This window comes from Panthera tigris, chromosome C2, assembly GCF_018350195.1.
Source record: "Panthera tigris isolate Pti1 chromosome C2, P.tigris_Pti1_mat1.1, whole genome shotgun sequence".
NCBI classification, from domain to species: domain Eukaryota; kingdom Metazoa; phylum Chordata; class Mammalia; order Carnivora; family Felidae; genus Panthera; species Panthera tigris.
In genome coordinates, this window is record NC_056668.1 from 68,670,602 (window position 1) to 68,691,858 (window position 21,257).

At 46.6% G+C, this 21,257-nt stretch overlaps 1 protein-coding gene across 5 annotated transcripts in view; it reads right to left on the reverse strand.

Moving 5' to 3' along the window:
* MYLK (myosin light chain kinase) overlaps positions 1-21,257 on the reverse strand; it is a 294,654-nt gene that overhangs the window by 175,375 nt on the left and 98,022 nt on the right. For 2 of the 5 annotated variants that reach the window (XM_007098298.3, XM_007098297.3), the window contains exons 1-2: positions 10,768-10,835; positions 4,649-4,816 (exon numbers count right to left, since the gene is read on the reverse strand). In XM_007098298.3, coding sequence (XP_007098360.2) covers positions 4,649-4,816; positions 10,768-10,797 — 198 coding nt within the window. In that variant the 5' untranslated portion in view covers positions 10,798-10,835. Of the gene's footprint in view, positions 1-4,648; positions 4,817-10,767; positions 10,836-21,257 lie in introns of those variants that run through there. The other 3 variants (XM_042956721.1, XM_042956720.1, XM_042956722.1) reach the window with 2 other exon arrangements.

The following is a 21,257-nucleotide window of genomic DNA, read 5'->3' on the forward strand; positions in this document are numbered from 1 at the left end:
CACCCCACCCCCACCTCTGGCAACCACCAATCTGTTCTCTGTATCTATGAGTTTGGGGTTTTTTTTTTCTTTTTTTTAGATTCCACATGTAAGAGAGATCATACACTATTTGTCTTTCTCTGTCTGATCTGAAGGAGTTTTTTAGTTCTTCTCTGTGCTATGTCTTCTTCCTTATTTATTCCCATCAGTTAAAGACAGAGTATCTCCACATGCATCATTGGGTGTTTATCAGTTAGGAATATGTTTCTGTAAAATTTCTTGTGTGAATAACCACAGTCAAAGATCCTATCTAATAAAGTGTTTAAGCCTTAGGACATTTTGTCTCTTAGTTGCTGGTCATTATGCTCCCCCACCGCTGTATCCCCATCCTATGCCCAACCCAACCAATCCTCAGTGTTCTGATTTGTTGCCTCATGGTTTCAATATGGCTGCTGAGCATCAGGCATCATACTTGCATTCAAGGCAGGAGGCAGAGAAGGGGTGGAACATGAGAGCACCAGTGATTTTTTTTAATCAGAAAAGCAAACTAATAATGATAATAATGATAATAATGATAATAATAATAATAATAATAATAATAATAATAATAATAGGGCACCTGGCTGGCTCAGTTGGTTAAGTATCCGATTCTTGATTTTTGGCTCAGGTCATGATCTCATGGTCATGAAATCAAGCCCCACTTTGGGTTCTGCACTGGGCATGGAGCCTGCTTGGGATTCTCTCTCCCTCTTCCTCTGCCCCTCTCCTGCTCTGGTGTGGACATATGCACCTCTCTCTCAAAATAAGAATAATAATAAAATAAACCTGTTAAAAAAAAAAAAAAAGAATGAAAAGCAAGAGCTTTCCCAGAAGTTTCCTAGCCAACTTCAGCCAGAATGTGTCACTGAGCCACCTCTATCTGCAAAGGAAGCCTCTACAGTAGCTTCTAGAGTAGAAAAGATCAAGGGCAAAGGGAATTGGTAATGGGTCAGCCATAATAAAGAGCAAAAGCCCTGATGGATGGGAGGTACTGAGACCTACAGAGCTGAACATCTCATAGTTTGGAGCTTCTCAGAAAGATATAAGCCCCAGGAGCACCTATGGTCCTACCTTCATGTCAACCAAATCTTCTTAATAGAAAGAGGGGCTTTATTGGAGGAAAGCATTCATTAAATCCTTGGCCTAAATATAGGTATAATAAGGAAGTGAGGGCAGGGTAGCAACAAATTTCTCTCTTTCAGGAATACGACCAAAAAGTACAAGCTTGAACCAACTTCTAATTACCAGCTTCAGAAGGCAGCAGGAAGCAAACCTTTATAACTTTCTCACATCCTGGTGTCCACAGTGTTTCCCTGAAGTGATGGGAGGGTCCTTGTGCCCTGAGCTGAAGAAGCTGGGACATCCTGGCACTTTCCATGCCAGGCTTTAGGACTCGAGCTGGTGGTGGCAACTTTAAAGAGGGGAGTGGATGGAGCTCTTAGGGACTGCCACTACGAGAGGGGGGGTTCATGCCTGCTGCGATGGGCACCAGCCTGGACCTGAGAAGAAGCTTAATTTTAAAAAGTCACTCACTCATAAGAGATTCTGCCAGAGCCCAGATACTGAAGAGCAGAGATTCCCGAGGCGGCTGTGACAGACACCAGGACCGGTTTGTGCAGAATGGGCACCTAGAACAGGATGCACCCTAGCTCCTGGAGGGAGAGGTCCGCTGCAGGCAGGGTCTAGTGGCTGCAGCAGAGTAACATGCCCTGGAGGCAGAGAACCACTGACTACACTCAGTGGGTAACCCTGCTCAGTCTTTTATAACTAGCAACTCCTGCTCAAAGCCCAACGCCACTCCAGGCCCACACCACCTTACCTCTTCCTTCTCTGAGAGCATCAGGTCAGTAACACTCCCTATTCCCATCTCTGCTAGCAAAACAACCAGCATCCTCATTCTGTAATCTTTTGAGTTGGTTCTTCCTTGATGCAAAACATCCCTCTGTGCCCTTTGCTATGGAGATTACACACACTTGCAGCATGTTAGTTTCAGAGTGCTTTCTATGACAGCCTCTCCCTCTGCCTTTCCATATGCAAGCTCTCAGATGGAGCCAGACACTCCATCTAAGATCTCTCTGGAATTGTCTTCCTTCTGTGTCCACTATCCATCACATGCCTGCAAGGTGTTGTTCTGTGTTCATTCCAGGCAGGTTGGAAGGGGTAAAGTAGCTGTGCAGGCTGACTTAAGGAATACATTCATTTTGACATATAATCCACATGTAATATAGAAAGTCAACTTTCGGGGTGCCTGGGTGGCTCAGTCGGTTAAGTGTGTGGCTCCGGCTCAGGTTATGATCTCACAGTTTGTGGGTTCAAGCCCTGCATCAGGCTTTCTGCTGACAGCCTGGAGCCTGCTTCCGATTCTGTGTCTCCCTCTCTCCGACCCTCCCCTGCTCACACTCACTCTCTTTCTCTCTCTCAAAAATAAACATAAAAAAAATTTTTAATAAAAAGAAAGTCAAGTTTCATAAACATTAGCAAAATAAAAATTTCAAATAGAGAATGCTATACTACAAGAATACTGCAGGTCTACAGTGTGAATGCATTAAATCCACTGAATTGTTTACTTTATGATGGTTAAATTTATGATGCATGAATTTCACCTCATTTAAAAAAATACTACTGTATTCCTACACTTGTTAACTTTATGAAGTGGTTTTACCATTTTCTTCCTCAACTCATTTTCTTCACACTCATGTAGGCTAGTTGTTTCTTCTCAGATAGGGAAACCTATCTGGTCCACAGAATGTATGAAAGCCACCTGGAAAGCCACCAGGTCCACAGAATGTATAAAGCCAACCGAACGATGACCAAGCAACAAAGAACTCAGTGTGCCGATTCCTGGGTCAGCACTCATTCCACAAAGGTTCCAAATCAAGTAACTCAAGGGCCTGGTTCCTTCATGGCTTTCAAAGGCAGCAAAGGAAGCAGAAGCACCACCACGTATAAAGGAAGCTAAGTCCTCTCTTCCTCTCCATGTCTGCCTGAATTTGAGGAGGAGTTCGTCTCTCAGAGGCAGTTGGGCAGGAGTGTAGGTACTGGAGGTGAGATCAGTTTGCTAAGCTATTTTTCAAGTTCATTTTTTATGTTTTGATTTTTAAGTATAAAGTCAGTGTTTTAGAACACATTCACAAAGTGGAACAGCCACCATCATGATCTAATTCCAGAACACCTCCATCATCTCCAACAGAAACCCTCTACCTATTAGCAGTCCCTCCCCACTCCCCCCTGACCCCCAACGATCACAGATCTATGATAGGTTTGCCTATTCTGGACATCTCATACCCACGAGGACATTCACCATGTGGTCTTTTTTTGTGCCTGGCTTGTCTCACTTAGCATAATCTTCTCAATGTGCATCCACATTGCAGCGTGAATCAGTATGTCACTCCTTTTCATGGCTTTAAGCCATTTCTAAATCCCCAGGGATTCTTCTGTTGTTTCTTTCCTGCCAGCTGTGGGGATGCAGGGCCCACAGTCAGGGCAACAGAAAAGATCTCTCATTCCAGCAGGGGCCCAGAAAGAAGAAACAGAACCCTCAGCAGCATCACCAACATTCCCCCACAATCTTCTTCAGGGGGAAGGTCAGATTCACTGGCAAACAGTCTTAACCATAGGGCCCATGAAAAGCGTCCATCCCAGGGCACCCTGCACAAAGATGGTGAGGGCCATCCTGCACAAAGCCAGACCTAGTGCTTAAACAAAGGCAAGGTCCGGTGTCATCTGGGACGGTGATGCACTTGACCCCATCCTTCCCACAAGCACATAGGAGCCTGCTCTTAAATTGTAGATTTATAACGCAACCTATGAATTTCTCATCACCTCAGCTGTCTTTTGCTCAATCAAAGCCTTCTAGCCTCTAAAGTGTTTCTTGGGGTAGATTCCCCACGTTTAATCCCAGGACAAATATTACTTGCAAACATTCCTGACTTGCACATGCATCTCCATGTCAGGTGGATAATTTGACGTCCTGGAGGCCTGAGCCAGCAGCTCACCACAGGTCCCTTCACTCAGGCATAATAACCTCAGGACTCTCACAGCTACTCTTCAACGTCCTCATCTTCTTCTCCTTTCTAGTACAAGGTGGGCAAGGAATTATCACACCCATTTGCAGAAGAAATGGAGGCCCAGGAAGAGCAACAGACCAATATTAATTAGCACAAGGGGACCAAACTGATAAGGGGTCTTATCTTCCACCCCACTATTCTGGATGTGCCAAGATGACACATGAGAGGGCTAGTTAATGAAATACTCCTTTGAAGAAGAAAGTGAAAGAAAAGCTACAGTCGGTTCTCAACTGTCCAGATTTGAGGACACATATTTAAACCCAAGCTGTATGGTTCCTGCCACCAGCCCATGTCATCTTCTATAATTAGGCAGCACATAATGTAATGACCTACATTAACAGCAAAACACCTCAGTGCCACTTCCCACCCTCGAGCTGTCCGACACAGACCAAAGTCAATCATAAACAAAAGAAGTCGGTCATACTGAAATATATTCACTTTATGTGTGGGTCCAAAGAAAACCAGGCCTTCCGCCAGATCCAGCCTGCTGAGGAAAGGGCTCGAGAAGCAGTGATGACCTTGCCCATCTCTTCTCCAGCCTCCCCTCCAGCCATGCTTCTTACCCTCCCTTCAAACTTGGCGGTGGCTCCTTCTCTGATGCAGAGGTTCCGAGGGGGCACAATGAAAGCAGGGGCCTCGGTCAGGGGCATGGAACCGACTCTCGAGTGATCCACACTGATGGAGGTTTTGGAAACCTGTGTTGAGGCAGCCAGCTTCACATCCCCCATGGTCTGCAAACAGGAAGGAAGACCAGGTCAGATGAGACAAAGTATAAGCCCTCATCCCTATGCGTGGCGAGCATTCCCAGTGTGCTGGTGGGGCCCCTGTGTCGTGGGTTCTGTGGGGAACAGGCACCCCGTTACATCAGGGTCTATTAGAGCTCCTCTCTGGGAATGAGAAGCTCTGTTTGCTCCACACGCAAGGCTGCCAGGGTAAGTCCCAGCCTGGCCCAGACACCAGCACCAGGACCACATGCTGGCCTCCTCAGAACCCAATGGAGAACTTCTAGGAAAGGGGCAGGTAGGATAAGAATGGAGAGACCAGCTGATCTCAGCATTTCTACAACTGACAGCTAAAATCAGTAGTTAATAGTCATTGGCCTTCAGGATCAACAAGTACATCAGGCACTCATGGCAGAAAGTAAAAGCTGCTTTTGCGTGAACTATGAGAGTTCACAGGCTAAAGAAAAACAGGATCCATATTCCCAGAAAGGAAAGAGTTGGGGTTAAAACAGCAAGAATCCCGGCCGAGGTGAAGTGAGGTGAAAGTGAACAGATGAATGGAGAGAAGGAAGCACATCTAGGGAGGACATCCCACATCTAGGGACTAGATCGTGGAAAGCCTCGAAGGTCACAGAACATTAGGGAAGGGAACATTCTAAGATTATTCAGGCAAATTCTTCTGTTTATAACTGAGCCCAGAGAGGGTAAGTCACTAGCCCAAAGAGACAAAGCAAAATGATGGCATCACTGGCAAGAATACCTCAGGCTCCCGGCTCCTGGCACAGGGCCCAGGTGGGACAGGACAGGATGTAGATGGGGACTGGCATGTTAGCAGGAACAAAGGGACTTCCTTAGTGGAATTGGTAACAGGTGTGAATCTCAGATCTTGGTGGGAAGCAACAGAAAGAGACTCAGGGGTTCTCATAAGTAAAGAAGGGATTTGTGGGAAAGATGGGGGAGGAGGAGTTCCCCAAATGCACAGGAAAGACTGGAGGACAAGGCTGGGAGAACAAGCAGCAGCTGAGAAGAAGCTGGGCGGTCAGACCCCAGTCAAAGTCACTGGATACCCAAGGGCACCAGGTGGAATAACGTCTTAAGTATCCCTGCTCAAGGTTCCAAGTCCAGGTGGGAGCCTCACCAGGCTGGAACAACTCAAGGTTGGGGACCACGTCTTACTTGCCATGGAACAGCGGTATCTGGGGCATGTAATTAGTTAGTGTAAGTTTGACAACATTTAACAACAATAAAGTAGGCATGTGTCTTCTGAAGCTCAAGTTAAAGTAACAAAGACTTAGGTTTGTTTGTGACAGGGCGCATCCCCTGCTTGACAAACCTAGCTTTCTCTTTTGCTGAAAAGGTATTAACTTTGCAAACAAAATCCTTTCCAAATGGTAAGATTCACAGGCTCACGGCAGTAGATAACAGTAGAAGCAAAACTTATGTAGCACTATCTATCAGGAACTATGCTAAGCACTTTTAAATAACAACTCATTTGCTCCTCACAACACTATGAGGCAGATAATCTTATCATCCCCATTTTATAGATTAGAAACTGAGGCACAATGAGATTAAGAAATTTGCCCAAGGTCATGGCGTTTAGTAGGGGCCAGAACTGGCATTTGAACCCAGGAGTCTGGTGCCAGGGCTCCTACTCTTAACCACTGGCTCTCTTGCCTCCTGTAAGCAGTCAGTTGGCTGGTGGAAACAGGGTCTGAGGTTGGGGTAACAAGTGAAAAAGCAGACAGCCGTTAGCATATCACATATAAAATTAAGATTTTTCTGCATGTCAAACAAATGTCCAGCAACTGATAAATGGGTAAAGAAGGTGTGGTTTATATATATAATGGAATATTACTCAGCAATGAAAAACAATGAAATCTTGCCGTTTGCAACAACATGGATGGAACTATAGCGTAGTATGCTAAGTGAAACAGAGAAAGACAGATATATGATTTCACTCATATGTGGAATTTGAGAACCTCAACAGATGAACATAGGGGAAGGGAAGGAAAAATAAGATTAAAAAAAGAGAGGGAGGCAAACCATAAGAGATTCTTTTTTTTTTTTTTTTTTAAACGTTTTTTTTTTTTTATTTATTTTTGAGACAGGGAGAGACAGAGCATGAACAGGGGAGGGTCAGAGAGAGGGAGACACAGAATCTGAAACAGGCTCCAGGCTCCGAGCTGTCAGCACAGAGTCCGACGCGGGGCTCGAACTCACGGACCGCGAGATCATGACCTGAGCCGAAGTCGGCCGCTTAACCGACTGAGCCACCCAAGTGCCCCAAGAGATTCTTAAGTACAGAGAATAAACTGAGGGTTGCTGGAGGGGAAGTCGGTGGGAGGATGGGTTAAATGGGTAACGGGCATTAAGGAGGGCACTTTTCAGGATGAGCACTGGGTGTCATACATAAGAGATGAATCACTGGGTTCTACTCCTGAAGGCAAGACTATACTGTACATTAACTGACTTGAATTTAAATTAAAAAAAAAAACAAACAAAAAACATACCATCAACAACATTAGAAGATGGATGATAGTCTGGGAACAATTGTTTGCAACAAAAACAAAGGACTGGAATACTTTACATCTGAGAAGAAAACAGCCCAGCAGATAAACGGGCAGAGGCTATGATGTGGGTGGCTCACTGAAGACACTGAATGACCACTGAACAAATGGATACTGCCTGGTCTCAGTAAGAATGCAAGAGTGCAAATTAAGAACAACCTATCTTCTTTTTCAAAAACTGACCAAACAGGCATTTAAAAAACAAGATAACATGAAGTGCCGGGAAGACTGTGGTAAGGTGTTTCACTCACACCCTCCTGGGGGAATGTAAATTGGTGTGATCTCTCCAGAAAGCAATTTGGCAGAGAGATTCTGGAAAAAAAAAAAATAAATAAAGTCTATCTCTCCTCCCAGAAAGCCTCCATTTAGAAAATGTATTATTAGGCAAGAATCAGAGACGCAGCACAAAATTTATATCTAAGAAGGCTAATCACATTATTTATAGCAGAAGAAATAGAAAAATTATCCTGTGGAGTAGAAATAGAAAGAAAGACCCAGTTAAATATTCAACAGTGGGAACTGGTTAAACACAGTGGAATATCAGGGGGTTATGCGAGTGTATATTTACAAGGAAGATAATGATAGGAATTGAATGATATAGGAATTTTAAACTCAAAATAAGTTTTACTATGGAAAATTTCAAACATACACAAAAGTTGAAAGAATGCGAAAACAAGCACCTCAAATACCCATCATGTAGATTCAACAAAGAACATTTTGCCATATTTATATCATCGTGTTTGTATATGTTCACACAACAATTTCAAAGTAATTGTGATATTTTAATGGCAAAAGTCAGGATATATTCATTCAGTCAAGTAAAATATATCTCTTGAACATCAACCATGTGCCAAGTGAGGTGCTTGGGATACAGCAATGAACAATGACATGTGCGTGGCAAGTGTGGTTACACGGTGGTAGGGAAGGAATGGGGTTCTTAAGTCCTGCACAGCTACCTAGGACCATCCCCTAGAGGGGACACTGCTCGCTGTGCCCTCCTCTGATACCACTGAGGAGGGGACAGATACACTCTGTTGCCAGCAGGGGGAGGTGGTAGGGGAGGGCATAGGTTTCATGAGGATCAGACCCTGCCACAAATCCAGGGGCACTGTTACTTTCCAGCTGTGAACTGTAAGGTACTTCAAGTCTCTCGGCCTCAGTTTCCTTTTCTGTAAAATGGCTGTGATAACATCAGCCTCAGAGTGTCACAGGGAGGATGGGATTTGAGTGAGAGCACATATAAAACACACAGAACAGCATGAAAGGGGTTCAATCAGTGGTAGCTAATCACCATTGCCATCATCCAGGTCCCAAAGGGAAACCACTCTCCCGACCCTGCAGGACACCAACCCTCTCCACTGAGAACAGCAAGGAGCCCAGGCCAGCCCGGTGACCTTCAGGGCAAAAGTATCTGAGCAGGATTACTGTGACCGGTAGTAGGAAGTAGACGGCAGCACTCTGTGAGGAGGCAGGGAAGGAGGGCTCCAGGACCACCGCAGCCTCCCTCAGCAGCATCACGTCTGTTCCAGCACTGCCACAGAATGGGCAGTCCCCATAGTCTTACAAGGCAGTTCTGACTATGCTCCTTTCACAAAGGAGGAGGCAAGCTCAGAAAGCCAATAAAGCTTGTCCAAGGTCATAGAGCTAAGAGGTAGAAACCAAACCCAAGTCTGACCTCAGTCATACCCTGCAGGCCTCCTAGAGGGCCCCATGACCCAGATGAGATGTTTCCTACTGTCCCCAGTAAAGGGAGATGTAGTAGCAGAAGCTTAGGAACCACACAGAGGACAGGGGACAGGGAATGTGCCTCCCCTTCTGCTCTTAGGTCTGGCTTTGGAAGACACAAGACTGTCCCCCTTATGCTTTCTGGGCAGCTGGAAACGAAGAGTGGTGACATCAGGCTCAGGACCCTCTCTACAAACTGTCCTGAACCAAGATCTTCTGAGATCCCTCTAAATCTCCTGAAGGCCCTGGATGCTATCATCACTGGGAAAGTGCTTGGCTCCAAGAGCACAGAGGATAAAAGTCATCTATATGTAGGGGAGGTCTGGCTTCATGGTTAGAAAAGGAACAGGCAAGTCAATATAGCCAGGAGACATCCAGTCCCCCATAGGTGGTGGTAGGGGGTGGGGTGGTTACTTAACTATTAGGCGAGCAGGACTAGAGTCCAGTCCCAGGCTGGCCAGACACACCAAACAGCTTCGCTCAGCCCATCACCCCACCCACTGGCATCAGCAGCATAAACAGAATCTGTCTACATTGAGAAGTAATGGGTACTGACATATTTGGAATGTTCTATCAAAAAATAATCATAAATCAAGGGTGCCTGGCAGGCTCAGTCAGTGGAGCATGAGACTCTTGATCTCGGGGTTGTGAGTTCAAGCCCCCCGTTGGGTATAGAGATTACTTAAAAAAAACCTTTAAAATGATAATAATAATAATAATAATAATAATAATAATAATAAATCAAACCATACCATTCTTATTCCCTCCTAATCTCTCTTGCAGCCTGATGACCACATTCCAGTTGAGAATACCAGAGGGAGCTGGCTAACTCTGCAATAATTTCTCTACTGGCACGCAGTGCTCAATTGCTGGAAACACACCCCAGCTCAGAGATTCGTTCAATACCAGTTAAATGCAGATCAAAGGACAGAGAATTAAGAAGAGAAAAAAATGGAGGAGGGGGGTCAAAGAGAGCGAGAACAGCCCCCCGCCTCCCTAATGCTCGGGCCAAAGCTCACCTCCAAATAAGGTTTTTACGAGTAACATAATTAATCATCCAAAGCAGCACTAAGTTAACTTGACTTTAATTTGATCAAAAGCACTCTAAATTGTCTCTTGAACCCAGAAAAGAACATTTTCAACTATGGCCCAAAGAGAGTGAACTCTGAGGCAAAAAGACTCCGAAGAAAAGTTTACAAATTAGGGACCAAGTGATACAGCAGAACAAGTTTAGAGAAACCAGCTGTCCTCTTCTCTACCCAAAGTACATACATTTTAAATGACTGTGGTCTCTAGGCACCTGAGCTAGCAGCAAGGCATCCTGGAAATACCATACCTTCCCTATAGGGCCAGGCTCCCAGCAGGCTGTGCACTGGAAGCCTGGCAGCCGGCCGTGAACCCGCCCTCCAGTCCTGGCACGCAGTGGGGGCACCAAACCACCCAGGTGCAAGGGCCCCAGGCAACGACAGCTTTCCTCCTCCCCCCCGCCCCCCCCCCAAACCTTAATCTTCTCTCTGCTGTGCACTCAAATCCTGACCAATTCCCTAATCGCTTCTAATACCGGAGTGAGCTTCTCCTTGGCTGCAGGCTGTGCCAGGTGGACTTGCTGTGACCCACAGAAGCAAGCGGTGGGGCAGGGCCATACACCAGAGAACTGACATGCCTTACCGTGGCCTCTTCCCCGGGCAGCTCTCCCATGAGTCGGGCTGCACGGGCAGCCACGCTTTACCAGTGGACTGCAGAGATTCCTGTCCAAGGTCCGTCTGAGAAGGAAGACGGTGACGGAGAGCCAGGGACGCTGTGGAGCCCAGGGCTAGACTGAAAAGCTAAGGGGCGTGTGCCTGACTCTGCTCACAGATGTTGCAACTTGCCTTCCGCCGGGGCAGCCAACTCCGCTCAGTCAGGGAGATCTGTTGTTCTAATCCACCCAGCTGGGGTGACCTTTGAAACCCCTGGCCGCCAGCTGTAGAGGCTCTCAGTGGAGTCCCAGGGAGTCCAGGAGAGGAAGCTCACAGGTTTTTACTCATTCGGAGCTGCCGATTCCAATCTCAGTGTGGAGGGAAGGGGGGAGGCTGTCAAGCAGAGAGCTGAGCCCTTGGAGGGGCGATCCACAACCTGCCTGGACTGTCCAGATCCACAACCTGCCTGGACTGTCATTCACCCCTTGGCACATCTGGCATGGGATTACCATACAGGACTCGTGGGACATGTGCCTCCTGAGACCAGTTCTTTACTCCTTAAGCTGGAGAAGCCCTGCATACGGTCCCTGTAGTGAGAGGCAAGCCCAGGGAACAGATGGATGGGGAACCCCGTGCTGCAATTATCTTAAGGAATCTGGGCTGAGATGTGAGCCAGACTCCGAGGGTTCAAGTCATGCACAGGACCTAGCAGGGCACATCCTGACCCCTGTGGAGCTGCAGGACCGGTCCTTGGTGCATGCCTCTAATACATGGTAGCAAGGTGATGCCGCACCCAGTCCTTCTCCTCCAGGGGAGAGGATTTCCATAGTTCCAAAGGGATCTCTCATCCTATGCAACTCACGCCATGGGACAAACTGCAGATGTCTCAATCAGCAATGACATGACTTTAAGCTTTTCCATTGGGCCCTGTCCGATCCTTGAGTAACTGGGATTCCTGTAACACTTAGGTGACCCCTTACCCTCTAGCTCAGCAGTTCTCAAACTCTTTGGTCTCAGAGCCTTAAAACTTAGTGAGGTTCCCAAAGAGCTTTTGTTTATGAGTTATTGTTGACAGTGTTTACAGCATTCAAAATCAAAACTAATAAACACTAATTCATTCAAAACATCAATAAGAAGCCCATTATATGTTAACATAAATAACACTTTTAAAAGAAATAATATATTGGGGCGCCTGGGTGGTTCAGTCAGTTGGGCATCTGACTTCAGCTCAGGTCATGATCTCATGGTTGGTGAGTTCGAACCCCACATCAGGCTCTGTGCTGACAGCTCAGAGCCTGGAGCCTACTTCAGATTCTGTGTCTCCCTCTCTCTCTGCCCCTCCCCTGCTCATGCTCTGTCTCTCTCTCCTTCAAAAATAAATAAACATTAAAAAAATTTTTTTAATAAAAATAAATTACTTTCCAAAATAAAAGTTTAGTAAGAAGAATTGTTCATTTTTGCAACTTTCTTTAATGTCTGGCTAACAGAAGACAGCACTAGATTTTCATATCTGCTTCCACATCCAGCCTTCTATGATATCATAGTATTTGAAGCTGCTGGAAAACTCCACTTGAGAGAGAAAGAGGGTGAAAAAGGCAAATGCCATCTTATTACAAAGATGATTTGGACCTCTGGGCCCCTGAAGGAGTCTTGGGGATCCCAAAGATCCCCCACAGGCACACTTGAGAACTGTTGCTTTAACCCAGCCCCTTGTTCTGCCCATCACCATGTGCTCTCATGTCTACCCTCCTAAAAATGCACAACTGGAAAGGGAAAAGTGGTTTTACAGGAATAGTAGAGTGTGGCTTTGAAGAATGGGTGGGAAGATGGTGAAACAATATCTAATTTGATTCTACCTTTCCTTCCAAAGACAACGGTTGAACAAATGTGCCCCAGAGAGATTTGAAGTTAAGACAGATACTGATGAAGAGAACACCCCTAAGTCAATTAAGTCCTTGGCCAAGACTGAATATAAATAAACCCCAGACCTCTGGAAGACATGGCAAATATCTTAATACTTTATGGCTAATAAAGGAAGAAATAAATCCAAAACACAATGCTGTTCACCACTGAGGAACAGAGTGAATCTGGTTCTAAGTCTTAGATGGAGGTCTCTGGTGGTGGCAACAAGAATGGAAACTCGTTTTGAACTGGACAGAACCAAGGACAATGGTGTGGACAAAAACATGGGAGGCGTGTCCATCAGTCCTGTGGGTTACACTAAGCAAGTAGGAACAGCTGACATGCTGGCTGTTAAATACAGCCCTGAAAAGTCAGCAAAATGGACCAGAGCTTGAGAGGAAACTTAAAAGAACAACTGTTAAATTCCAGTACTGAGGCTCGAAAGCAAAATCAAAACAACTGTCCAAGTGCAAAAGGGCTGATTGGAAACACTGGACACAGATCTCTGGCCCCATGATTAGGTCGGGCCCCATGTTAGCATGAGCAGCATGCATCAAATCCCTTATGTCCTCTTTGTCCCACAGACCATAGTTGACAGTCACGTAGTTGTGCATGTATAGGACTAACATCTGTCTCCCCCACTAGAACACAAACTCCACCAGGTCACAGGCCCCATGATTCACTAACTACCATGTCCCCAGTGCCTACAATATGATACATTCTCAATAAATACCTGTGGAATATATGAATGAATAGAAATTTGAGCTAAAAAAGAATTTAAAAAATCTCCTCCAAGCTATGACAGCACTTAACTTTATTGCATGGAATCTCGACAACATTAGAGAGAGGATGTAGGAAAAGAAATGGGTGAACAGATCACAACAATAAAAAAAAAAAAAATCTACCCTCTGGAGCCCACAGGTACTTGGTTCCAGACACATGGGTGCTAATCTGGCTTTAAACCAGGCATGTAACTCGTGTATCTTTCCTACTCTGCTTCTCAGTCTTCCAGTGTGTGAAACAGGCATGATGATGTCCTGCCTTGGATAGACCTTCTGAGTTTCCTGCTGGGGTGTCCTGCCGGCATTTCCAGGTGACTTGGATCCAGGTCCTCAGCTTCCCAAGTGAGAGTACTCAAAGCCAGCCCACTGTGTCCCCCATGGTGGAGTTCTTCCCTGAGCCACCAGGCAGTCTGTCCCCTCCCTTGGGCTTCCTGGGTCTTTCCTCTTGAAAAGCACATTAAAGGAGGGCTGGGTGTCCACAGGCAGATGAGCTGCCCACGTCAGCCTGGCCACATCAGCAGAGCAGCAGACCACGGGCGGGAGGAGGATGTCGGCTCAGCAACACTACTCTGAGTGCCCACATCTTTGGCAGAAAGTTATTTTTAAATTTTCTTAAAAGGGGACACACACACACACGCACACACACACATGCACACACACAGATCAAATCAAATAAACACACCCAACCACATACACAGTGTGAACGAGCGAGGCCTGGTCTCCTGGAGCTGTTCTCTTCCTGTTGGGATTCTTGCTTAATTTGGGATTTAATGAGAACAGGCTGAGAGAAACTTTTTGCAATAGAAGTCACATGCAAAACAAAAAATATATCAAAGCCAGAACCAGAGACCCTGATCATAACTAAATTAGCAAAAGACACATTTCTGTCACAATCTAGCAACAATCCCAATGTGTGTTCATTCTATTATCAGGTATTATTGCTACAAAAGTAAGTCTGGGGTCACAAGTGTGTTGATCCAACCACCCCCTTCTCAAACACCATGCCTCCTCCCTCCATTCTGTTAAGCCATACCAATTGTGCCCAGTTTCCTAAAGAGATGAGAGTTGTGATGCTCATGTAGGGGCAGCCCTATCACCCTAAGACCACGGGAGCCCAGAGAATCACCTCAGGGAACAGGCACAGGCTTCTGTCCCTAGGATGCCCCACAGAGGAAAACAGAGTGCTCTACAGTCAGATGTTGCATTCACCACCGCTAAACTGTGTGGCTTCGAGCCAAGCGAAAACCTCTGAAAGTTTTAGTTTACTTATCTGTAAAACAGGTTCCTACTAAGACCCCATTCTCTGCAGGGCTGCCGTGGGGATCGGCAGTGTGTTTGAAAAGCAGCCCCAGCCCCGTCTCTGACAGAGAAGAAGTGCTCAATCCATGGCAGCTGCTGTGGTTAACATCATTGTTGTTGTTTTAAGATTTCTTTCAGGAGCTCGGAGGATAGAAGCAGCCTCGGCCGTGGAAGGGGCCACAGGAGAAACCAGGAGGCATCACTGGAGGGTAAAACGGCACCAAAGAGGCAGTCAGCAACTCTGGTTCTCACTGTGGCTGCACCTTAACCAGCATCTTAAGAAAGTCACTTCCCTTCTCTCCCTGTGGTCTTCTCTCTGTGTGGCCTGATGGGCCTCTCTGGACACTTCCTGCCCTAGTGCACCTGTGTCTTCTGGACTGCTGCCAGCCCTCCACGGGGCACCTGGACAGGTGGGAAAAGGTACAGCAGAGGGAGCCAAGCCCAGAGCAGGAACATGATGCAGGATACCAGGAGAGGAAGAAAGAAGCTTCTGTTCCCAGCCCACCACACAAGGCCTCACAGGCTGGACAGCTGAATCAGGCAGGCACACCAGTCATCAAGGCACACCTATGAGACATCAGCACTGCCATGAGGACAGAGACTGGGCCAGTGCTAAGAACGGGCACTCTATGGTTATTCCAGCTCTGCTGGCCTCTGGCCAGCTCCCAAGTTGAGCCTCTGGTTTTAGGAGGTCTGTCCAGAAAGAAACTGGGGTTGAAAAAGCTGGGAGGAAACCCCAGGTGGGGAGGAGAGGAGAAAAAGAGAGAACCAATAATAGCTACTATTTAGTGAGCACTTACTATGTGTCAAGAGTACTACTGGAGTGCTTAAGATGACTTACCTCATTTAGTCCCTTAGAGTGGCATATATTAACAGCAAAATCAATGGGGCAGAGTATTTTCATTCACTTATAAAGTAAATGAAACATATTACTTTGCTTTCTATTGCTTTATTCTTCTCTCACTCTCCTGCCCCAGTTCAGCCAACGTTTAGTAACTTAGTGTCAGAGGGATGAAGGAAGATCTAGAAAGGAGAGGGGGAGGGAGTAAAGGAGAGGTCACCACTCTGTGCCATGAGTGTGCCCCCCGCCTCCTCTCCTGATCTTCAGAGAAGTCCAGAAAAGCTCTGAAAAAGAAGGCCCAGGAAGGAAGTGAACCTCATGATGTTGCTGACCGCTCCTTGCCCTAGAGGGGGCTCTGAACAGCTGATTGAGCTCCAGACTGGCATGCCCCACCCCTTCTTTCTGAGTCAGCCTAAAGCACAGGTTACCTCTCTGCTTTCTGCAGGGAGCAGCGGTGTGACAGAGATCTGAAGGGACAGGCCTAGAGGACGCTGTGCTGGGAGGGCCTGTAGATTCTAAGAACACAGATATACATGAGGGTGAGCATAGCCTGCCTAGGCCTGGCTGCTGAACGCAGTCCCTGCTCCTCTCCTCACGGTTTAGGGGAGCTGCCAGCATCCCCAGGCCTGTTTCTCCTGGGAAAATAGCTCTGTGGTTGGACTAACGTCAGGCTGATTTGAGGACAGACCGATCTGAGGAGACAGAATGAGGAGGGCCACTTTGTGGGAGCCCCGCCTTTTGGTGCGAGAGCCTCAGGCATTGGGCTAGAACAGTGTCTTCCAAGGACAAGGGCAGCAGCAGGAAGCCCCACCAGCAGGAGGGGCTGCGGAGATGTGACATGCTGCTAAGAACCAGGGCAGGGTTTGAAGCTCATCTCTAGCCACAAGCTGTCCACAGCCCCTGCTGGACCTCCTGGGGCCCAGGGCAGTGCATCTGGTTCTAGCATGTGCGTGCTTTATGCAAGCTCTCCTTACTTAGAGGCCTGGGGACACTTCTCTTGCAAATCCTCTCCCTTGTGACACAGCATAGGAAAATGAGGCACGAGCCAACCTGATGCGTCAGCTCCCATGGGCCCCAACGCTAAATTCGAGTGTACAGCTGTTTTCCAATTACTCCCACCAACACATCGTGTCTCCTCTGGCTGAAGCCAAAGGCCTGGCAAACTGTTAGGGATTTCTAGTGTTCCTGCCACCCTTGACTAGCATGGAGACCAGAGGGCAGGTGCGAGGGAAGCAGAATGAGGAGGGAGCCAAGGCTGGGTGTCTCCAACACGCCAGAGGAGGGAGTGTGCTAATTCCAGTGGGGTTTTCCCCACACAGTTTTTAGGCCGGCTGCCTCAGCTAGACAGAAAGGACCAATTCCCACACTGAATCAAAAACACAGCTGCCATAACCACCAGTCCTAAGACACGGGTAACAACAGATGGGCAGTTTAAGAGCAAGCTAGGTAGTGACAGCCAGCCAATGGACTCCAGTGAGGGGTCTCATCACAGGTCATCACAGGACCTGTAGTCAGACAAAAATGCCCGGACTTGAACCTGCCTCTGCCACTTAGTAGCTAAATGACCTTGGGCAATTTACTTAATCTCTCTAAACCTCAATTTCTCTGTAAACCTGTTTTGTAGGGCTCTAAAGAGATTAGAAGTGACTTCAAGTATCTAACACGGAGTATATACTTGGAATACCCAATACTTTGTAACTATAATATGCAAAGTACTTCTAACAATGCCTCACACACAGCAATCCCTCCCTCAAATATAAATATTTCATAATTATCAAATAATTGATAATTATTTATCAATTGATGAAACAATTATTATGAAGAATAAGAGATCACACTTAATTTAGATGTTCTAATTTATTTTAAATATTGCTGCAAATATTGCCCTCTTGCAAAGAGTAGATTACTAATGCACATTTGAATATTGATTTATTTTTATCAGTTGTCATCGGCTAGGCAATATGCATTGCTCTCATCTTCCCAAATTCTGACTTACTGTAAGCACTCTGGAATATGGCTGGATCACAGAACACGAGGGCTGGAAGAGGACCTAAATCATCTAGTCCAACCACCTTTTCCCCTTATTTTACAGATGAAGTAACTGGGTCCCAGAGTGAACCAATGTATCTTCAAAGACAGGTACAAGGATCTCTGAGGTTTGCATGGCACAGAGAACAGTCCAGGGCCATCTGGGCAGGTGAGCCCTGCAGTACAGAGCTAAACTAGAAGTGGGGAGATGATAATCCATGTCTAAGAGCAAGGAAAGTCCTCTGAAAAAGGGATGTTTTTGAGTTACAAAGGATGATTTGAATCAAGAGAAGTTTAGAGAGTCACAATCTTTAAACTCATTAAGACAAGGTTGTGGAGGGCCTAGAAGATAGCAATCCTCTTTGTTAATGCTGCCAAAAGGGTTTTTATTTGAAATTAACATTAGGGGCACCTGGGTGGCTCAGTTGGTTAAACATCCAACTCCTGATTTCGGCTCAGGTCAGGCCTCATGGTTCATGAGATCAAGCCCCACACTGGGCTCCACGTTGACAGCCAGGAGTCTGCTTGGGATTCTCTCTCTCTCTCTCTCTCTCTCTCTCTCTTTCTCTCTCTCTTTCTCTCTCTCTGCCCCTCCCCTGCTCAAGCATGCATGTACTCTCTCACTCTCAAAAATAAACTTACACAAATTAACATTATGCTATTGATAACTTACAAAATGATTTCCCAATCCAGAACATCACAATATATTGAAATATATTATAACCCCATTTATTGATGGGAAATCTGAGGCTCTAAGACAGAGTGACTTGCCTGAGGTCATAACAAAGCAGAAGCGGAATCCAATCCTTCTTAACGCCAAATCCTAGCTCTATTTGGTAACGTGCTCAGGAAGAATTCATCTAGATATGTTAAATCTTATTATTATAATAAATACCATGCCCAACAGGACATTTCCAGTGTAACAACTTTTGTGATATTCTCTTAGATTTATTGGAATGCTATCTGATGGGTACAAATTTGACTAATGCAGTCAATCCCTTGCCCAGGGAAAGCCCCTATACTTGTCCTAAACAAATAGGTGACTTCATTTCAATCCCTCATGCCTGAGAGAGTCCATGCACATCTGTCTTCCACACCCCTGCCCAGATGCTCTCTCTTCCCATTCACAGGCCAGAAATCTGTGTTCTCCCCCAAAGCCTGCTGCTCTTTTCCAGGCTCGCCTCCACTCTCCTCCCATTGGCTGGGCACAACCCCAGACCTTGGATGCTACATCAGCACTGCCAGGAGGATGCTTTGGCAGTGTGGCAAGCCCTATGTTTCCACATGCAGTTCACCCCTTGCCCTCACCCACCCTTCCATGCCCTGGACAGCTTCCAGCTGGAGATGAGAAACAATGGCTTAGTGTTTCCTGCAACTTACCTGGGGTGGTAGAGGGCTGCCAACCCAAACCGGCCAAGTTTATCAGCCCACGGGCCAAAAGTCAGGCTCAGACACAGCCCTGCTCCTCCAGCCTTCTTCGTCTTTCACTTCTAGAGACTGCATCTTCTCCCTCCCTTCTGCGGCTTCCACCCCTACCTCACACTGCCCTGTCCCACTAGGGGCAGGGGCATAGGGGAGCCTGCCCATCTGAGGTTCCTTCAGGATTCCTAGGTACCACTTACCCCAGGAACATGGGATGCCGGAGCTGGGAGGGATCTTGGAAATGATACAATCCCACCTCCATCCCCACGGGCGTATCACTCTGTGCCCTCTGGGGATACTCGAGGCCATCTCATCCCAGAACATCAACTATACTCAAAGATGTGGGGGAAGCATTTTTATATTAAAACAATAAAAGCAATAATGCATTCACATTATTGTATAAAATGACAATGATAAGTAGATTTACAAATAAATCTAGGACTTCAAAGAAATGTGATGCTTTCCATAAGCTTCTTCAGACTACGCCCCAAGCCCCTATCACTGAGCACATGTTCTTTCTCCACTTCCCTTGGGGACGGCAAAGTCAGAGAAGCACGGGTCCAGTCCAACACTACTGTTTCACAGAAAGGAAACCTCAGGTCCGGACAAATGAAGTGATGCACACTATCTACTGTTACAAACAAAAATAACCTATTTAATTGAATGCATCCTGGGGGCCAGCTACCATAGTGAGGGTTTTACCTAGTTAACTTCCATTTTCAAAGCAACTCTGTAAGATGGATATTATTTTCATTTTGAAGAGAAGACTCAGGAGTTGAGCAATACATCCAAGGTCGCAGAACTAACAATAACAGCTACTTCTTATCAGTTGGCTTTGAACCCAGGTCTCTGGCACCAAGGTTCAGACCCTTGGTAACAGTGTCACACAGTGTTTAAAGATGCCATGGGAAGGACCTGGGAGGTAGCTGGAGTCCAAGGTCCTCGTGTCTTGTCCTGGTTCTGCCACTAGATTGCACACAGTCCCAGACACAGGGGGACATTTGGTCACCTTCTCAGTTTATAGTTAAGAAAACCAAAATCCGGAGAGAAGGGCTGGCATAAGGCTAGAGCCACCAAATTTCAGGGACAGGACCTGCTAACAGTGGCTCCTGGAAAAGTGTCCTAACCTCTCTGGGGTTAGAAGACCTCTAACATTTCTCCTGGATGTGTATTATCTGTATATACAGATGAACATAATTTATAATATGATGTTCACACCTTGTCTGCCTCTTGTGAGCCAAGCACCTGTGGGGCCCTCACATACTTTGGTCTGCGGACAGCAGCTCAGACAAGCTACCCTTAACTATTCCTCAGGGACCTGGATGAGCGTGTTAAGGGAACTTGTGTGACAGTAGCTAGTCACTTCTGGTTCTGAAGTGATGAGCTAGTCTGCTAGTAATTAGGTAAGTCTTGTGCACCAGGAAGCAGAACGTATATACAGTAGCCAAAAGCCACAGCCACAAGCATGCACACCCTTCTCAGCAAGGAAATTCCAGAAGTTCATTCATTCCTGTGGTTCACATCTATAAGAATCTTCTTCCAGATCCCAACTTCTTAGGCCCCGGATGTTTGTCTTATAAAGCCTGTTCCATGGCTGGACAAAGACACACTGACACAATCAACTCCCTCTTGACTACTTAGAACATTTATGTTATCAGAGCCACATGTTGATCATCTGGGCCAACCAAGCCAGGTTCATCAAGTTTGTGCTCCCAACAGAGAAGAACCCCCACTTAAGGGTTAAAATGCACATAGCCTGTCCACATACACACCGCTGTGTGTTTCTGAGCACCTGTAATGACCACCACAAGCATAAATAAGATGAGAGGTTCAATACAGCGTGTTAGACACTACATCCTCCCAATATGGTGACATAAACACTGCGGGAAGAGTGAGAACACATGCCTTCCTTCTGACTCACTGCCAGTGGCCTCCATTTGCTCCCATGATCTCCCTCCCTCACACCCTGGCTGTCCTCCCCACCCCTGCCCTGCCTTTCCTTCCCCATCGAGGTGGAGAGTTCTGGGTGAAGAGTTCAATCTGTAGTCTGAGCAACACAGGTGGATGGGGCATCCTCGGGTCTGGCACTGGTGTTTGCCAGGCCTGGGCCTCTCTGAACCCCAATCTCAGGTTTGCACTGGCAGTGTGTCAGCAGGAACATAGCAAACTGTAACTGACCTTCCGGAGAGAGGAACCTCTGCTCAG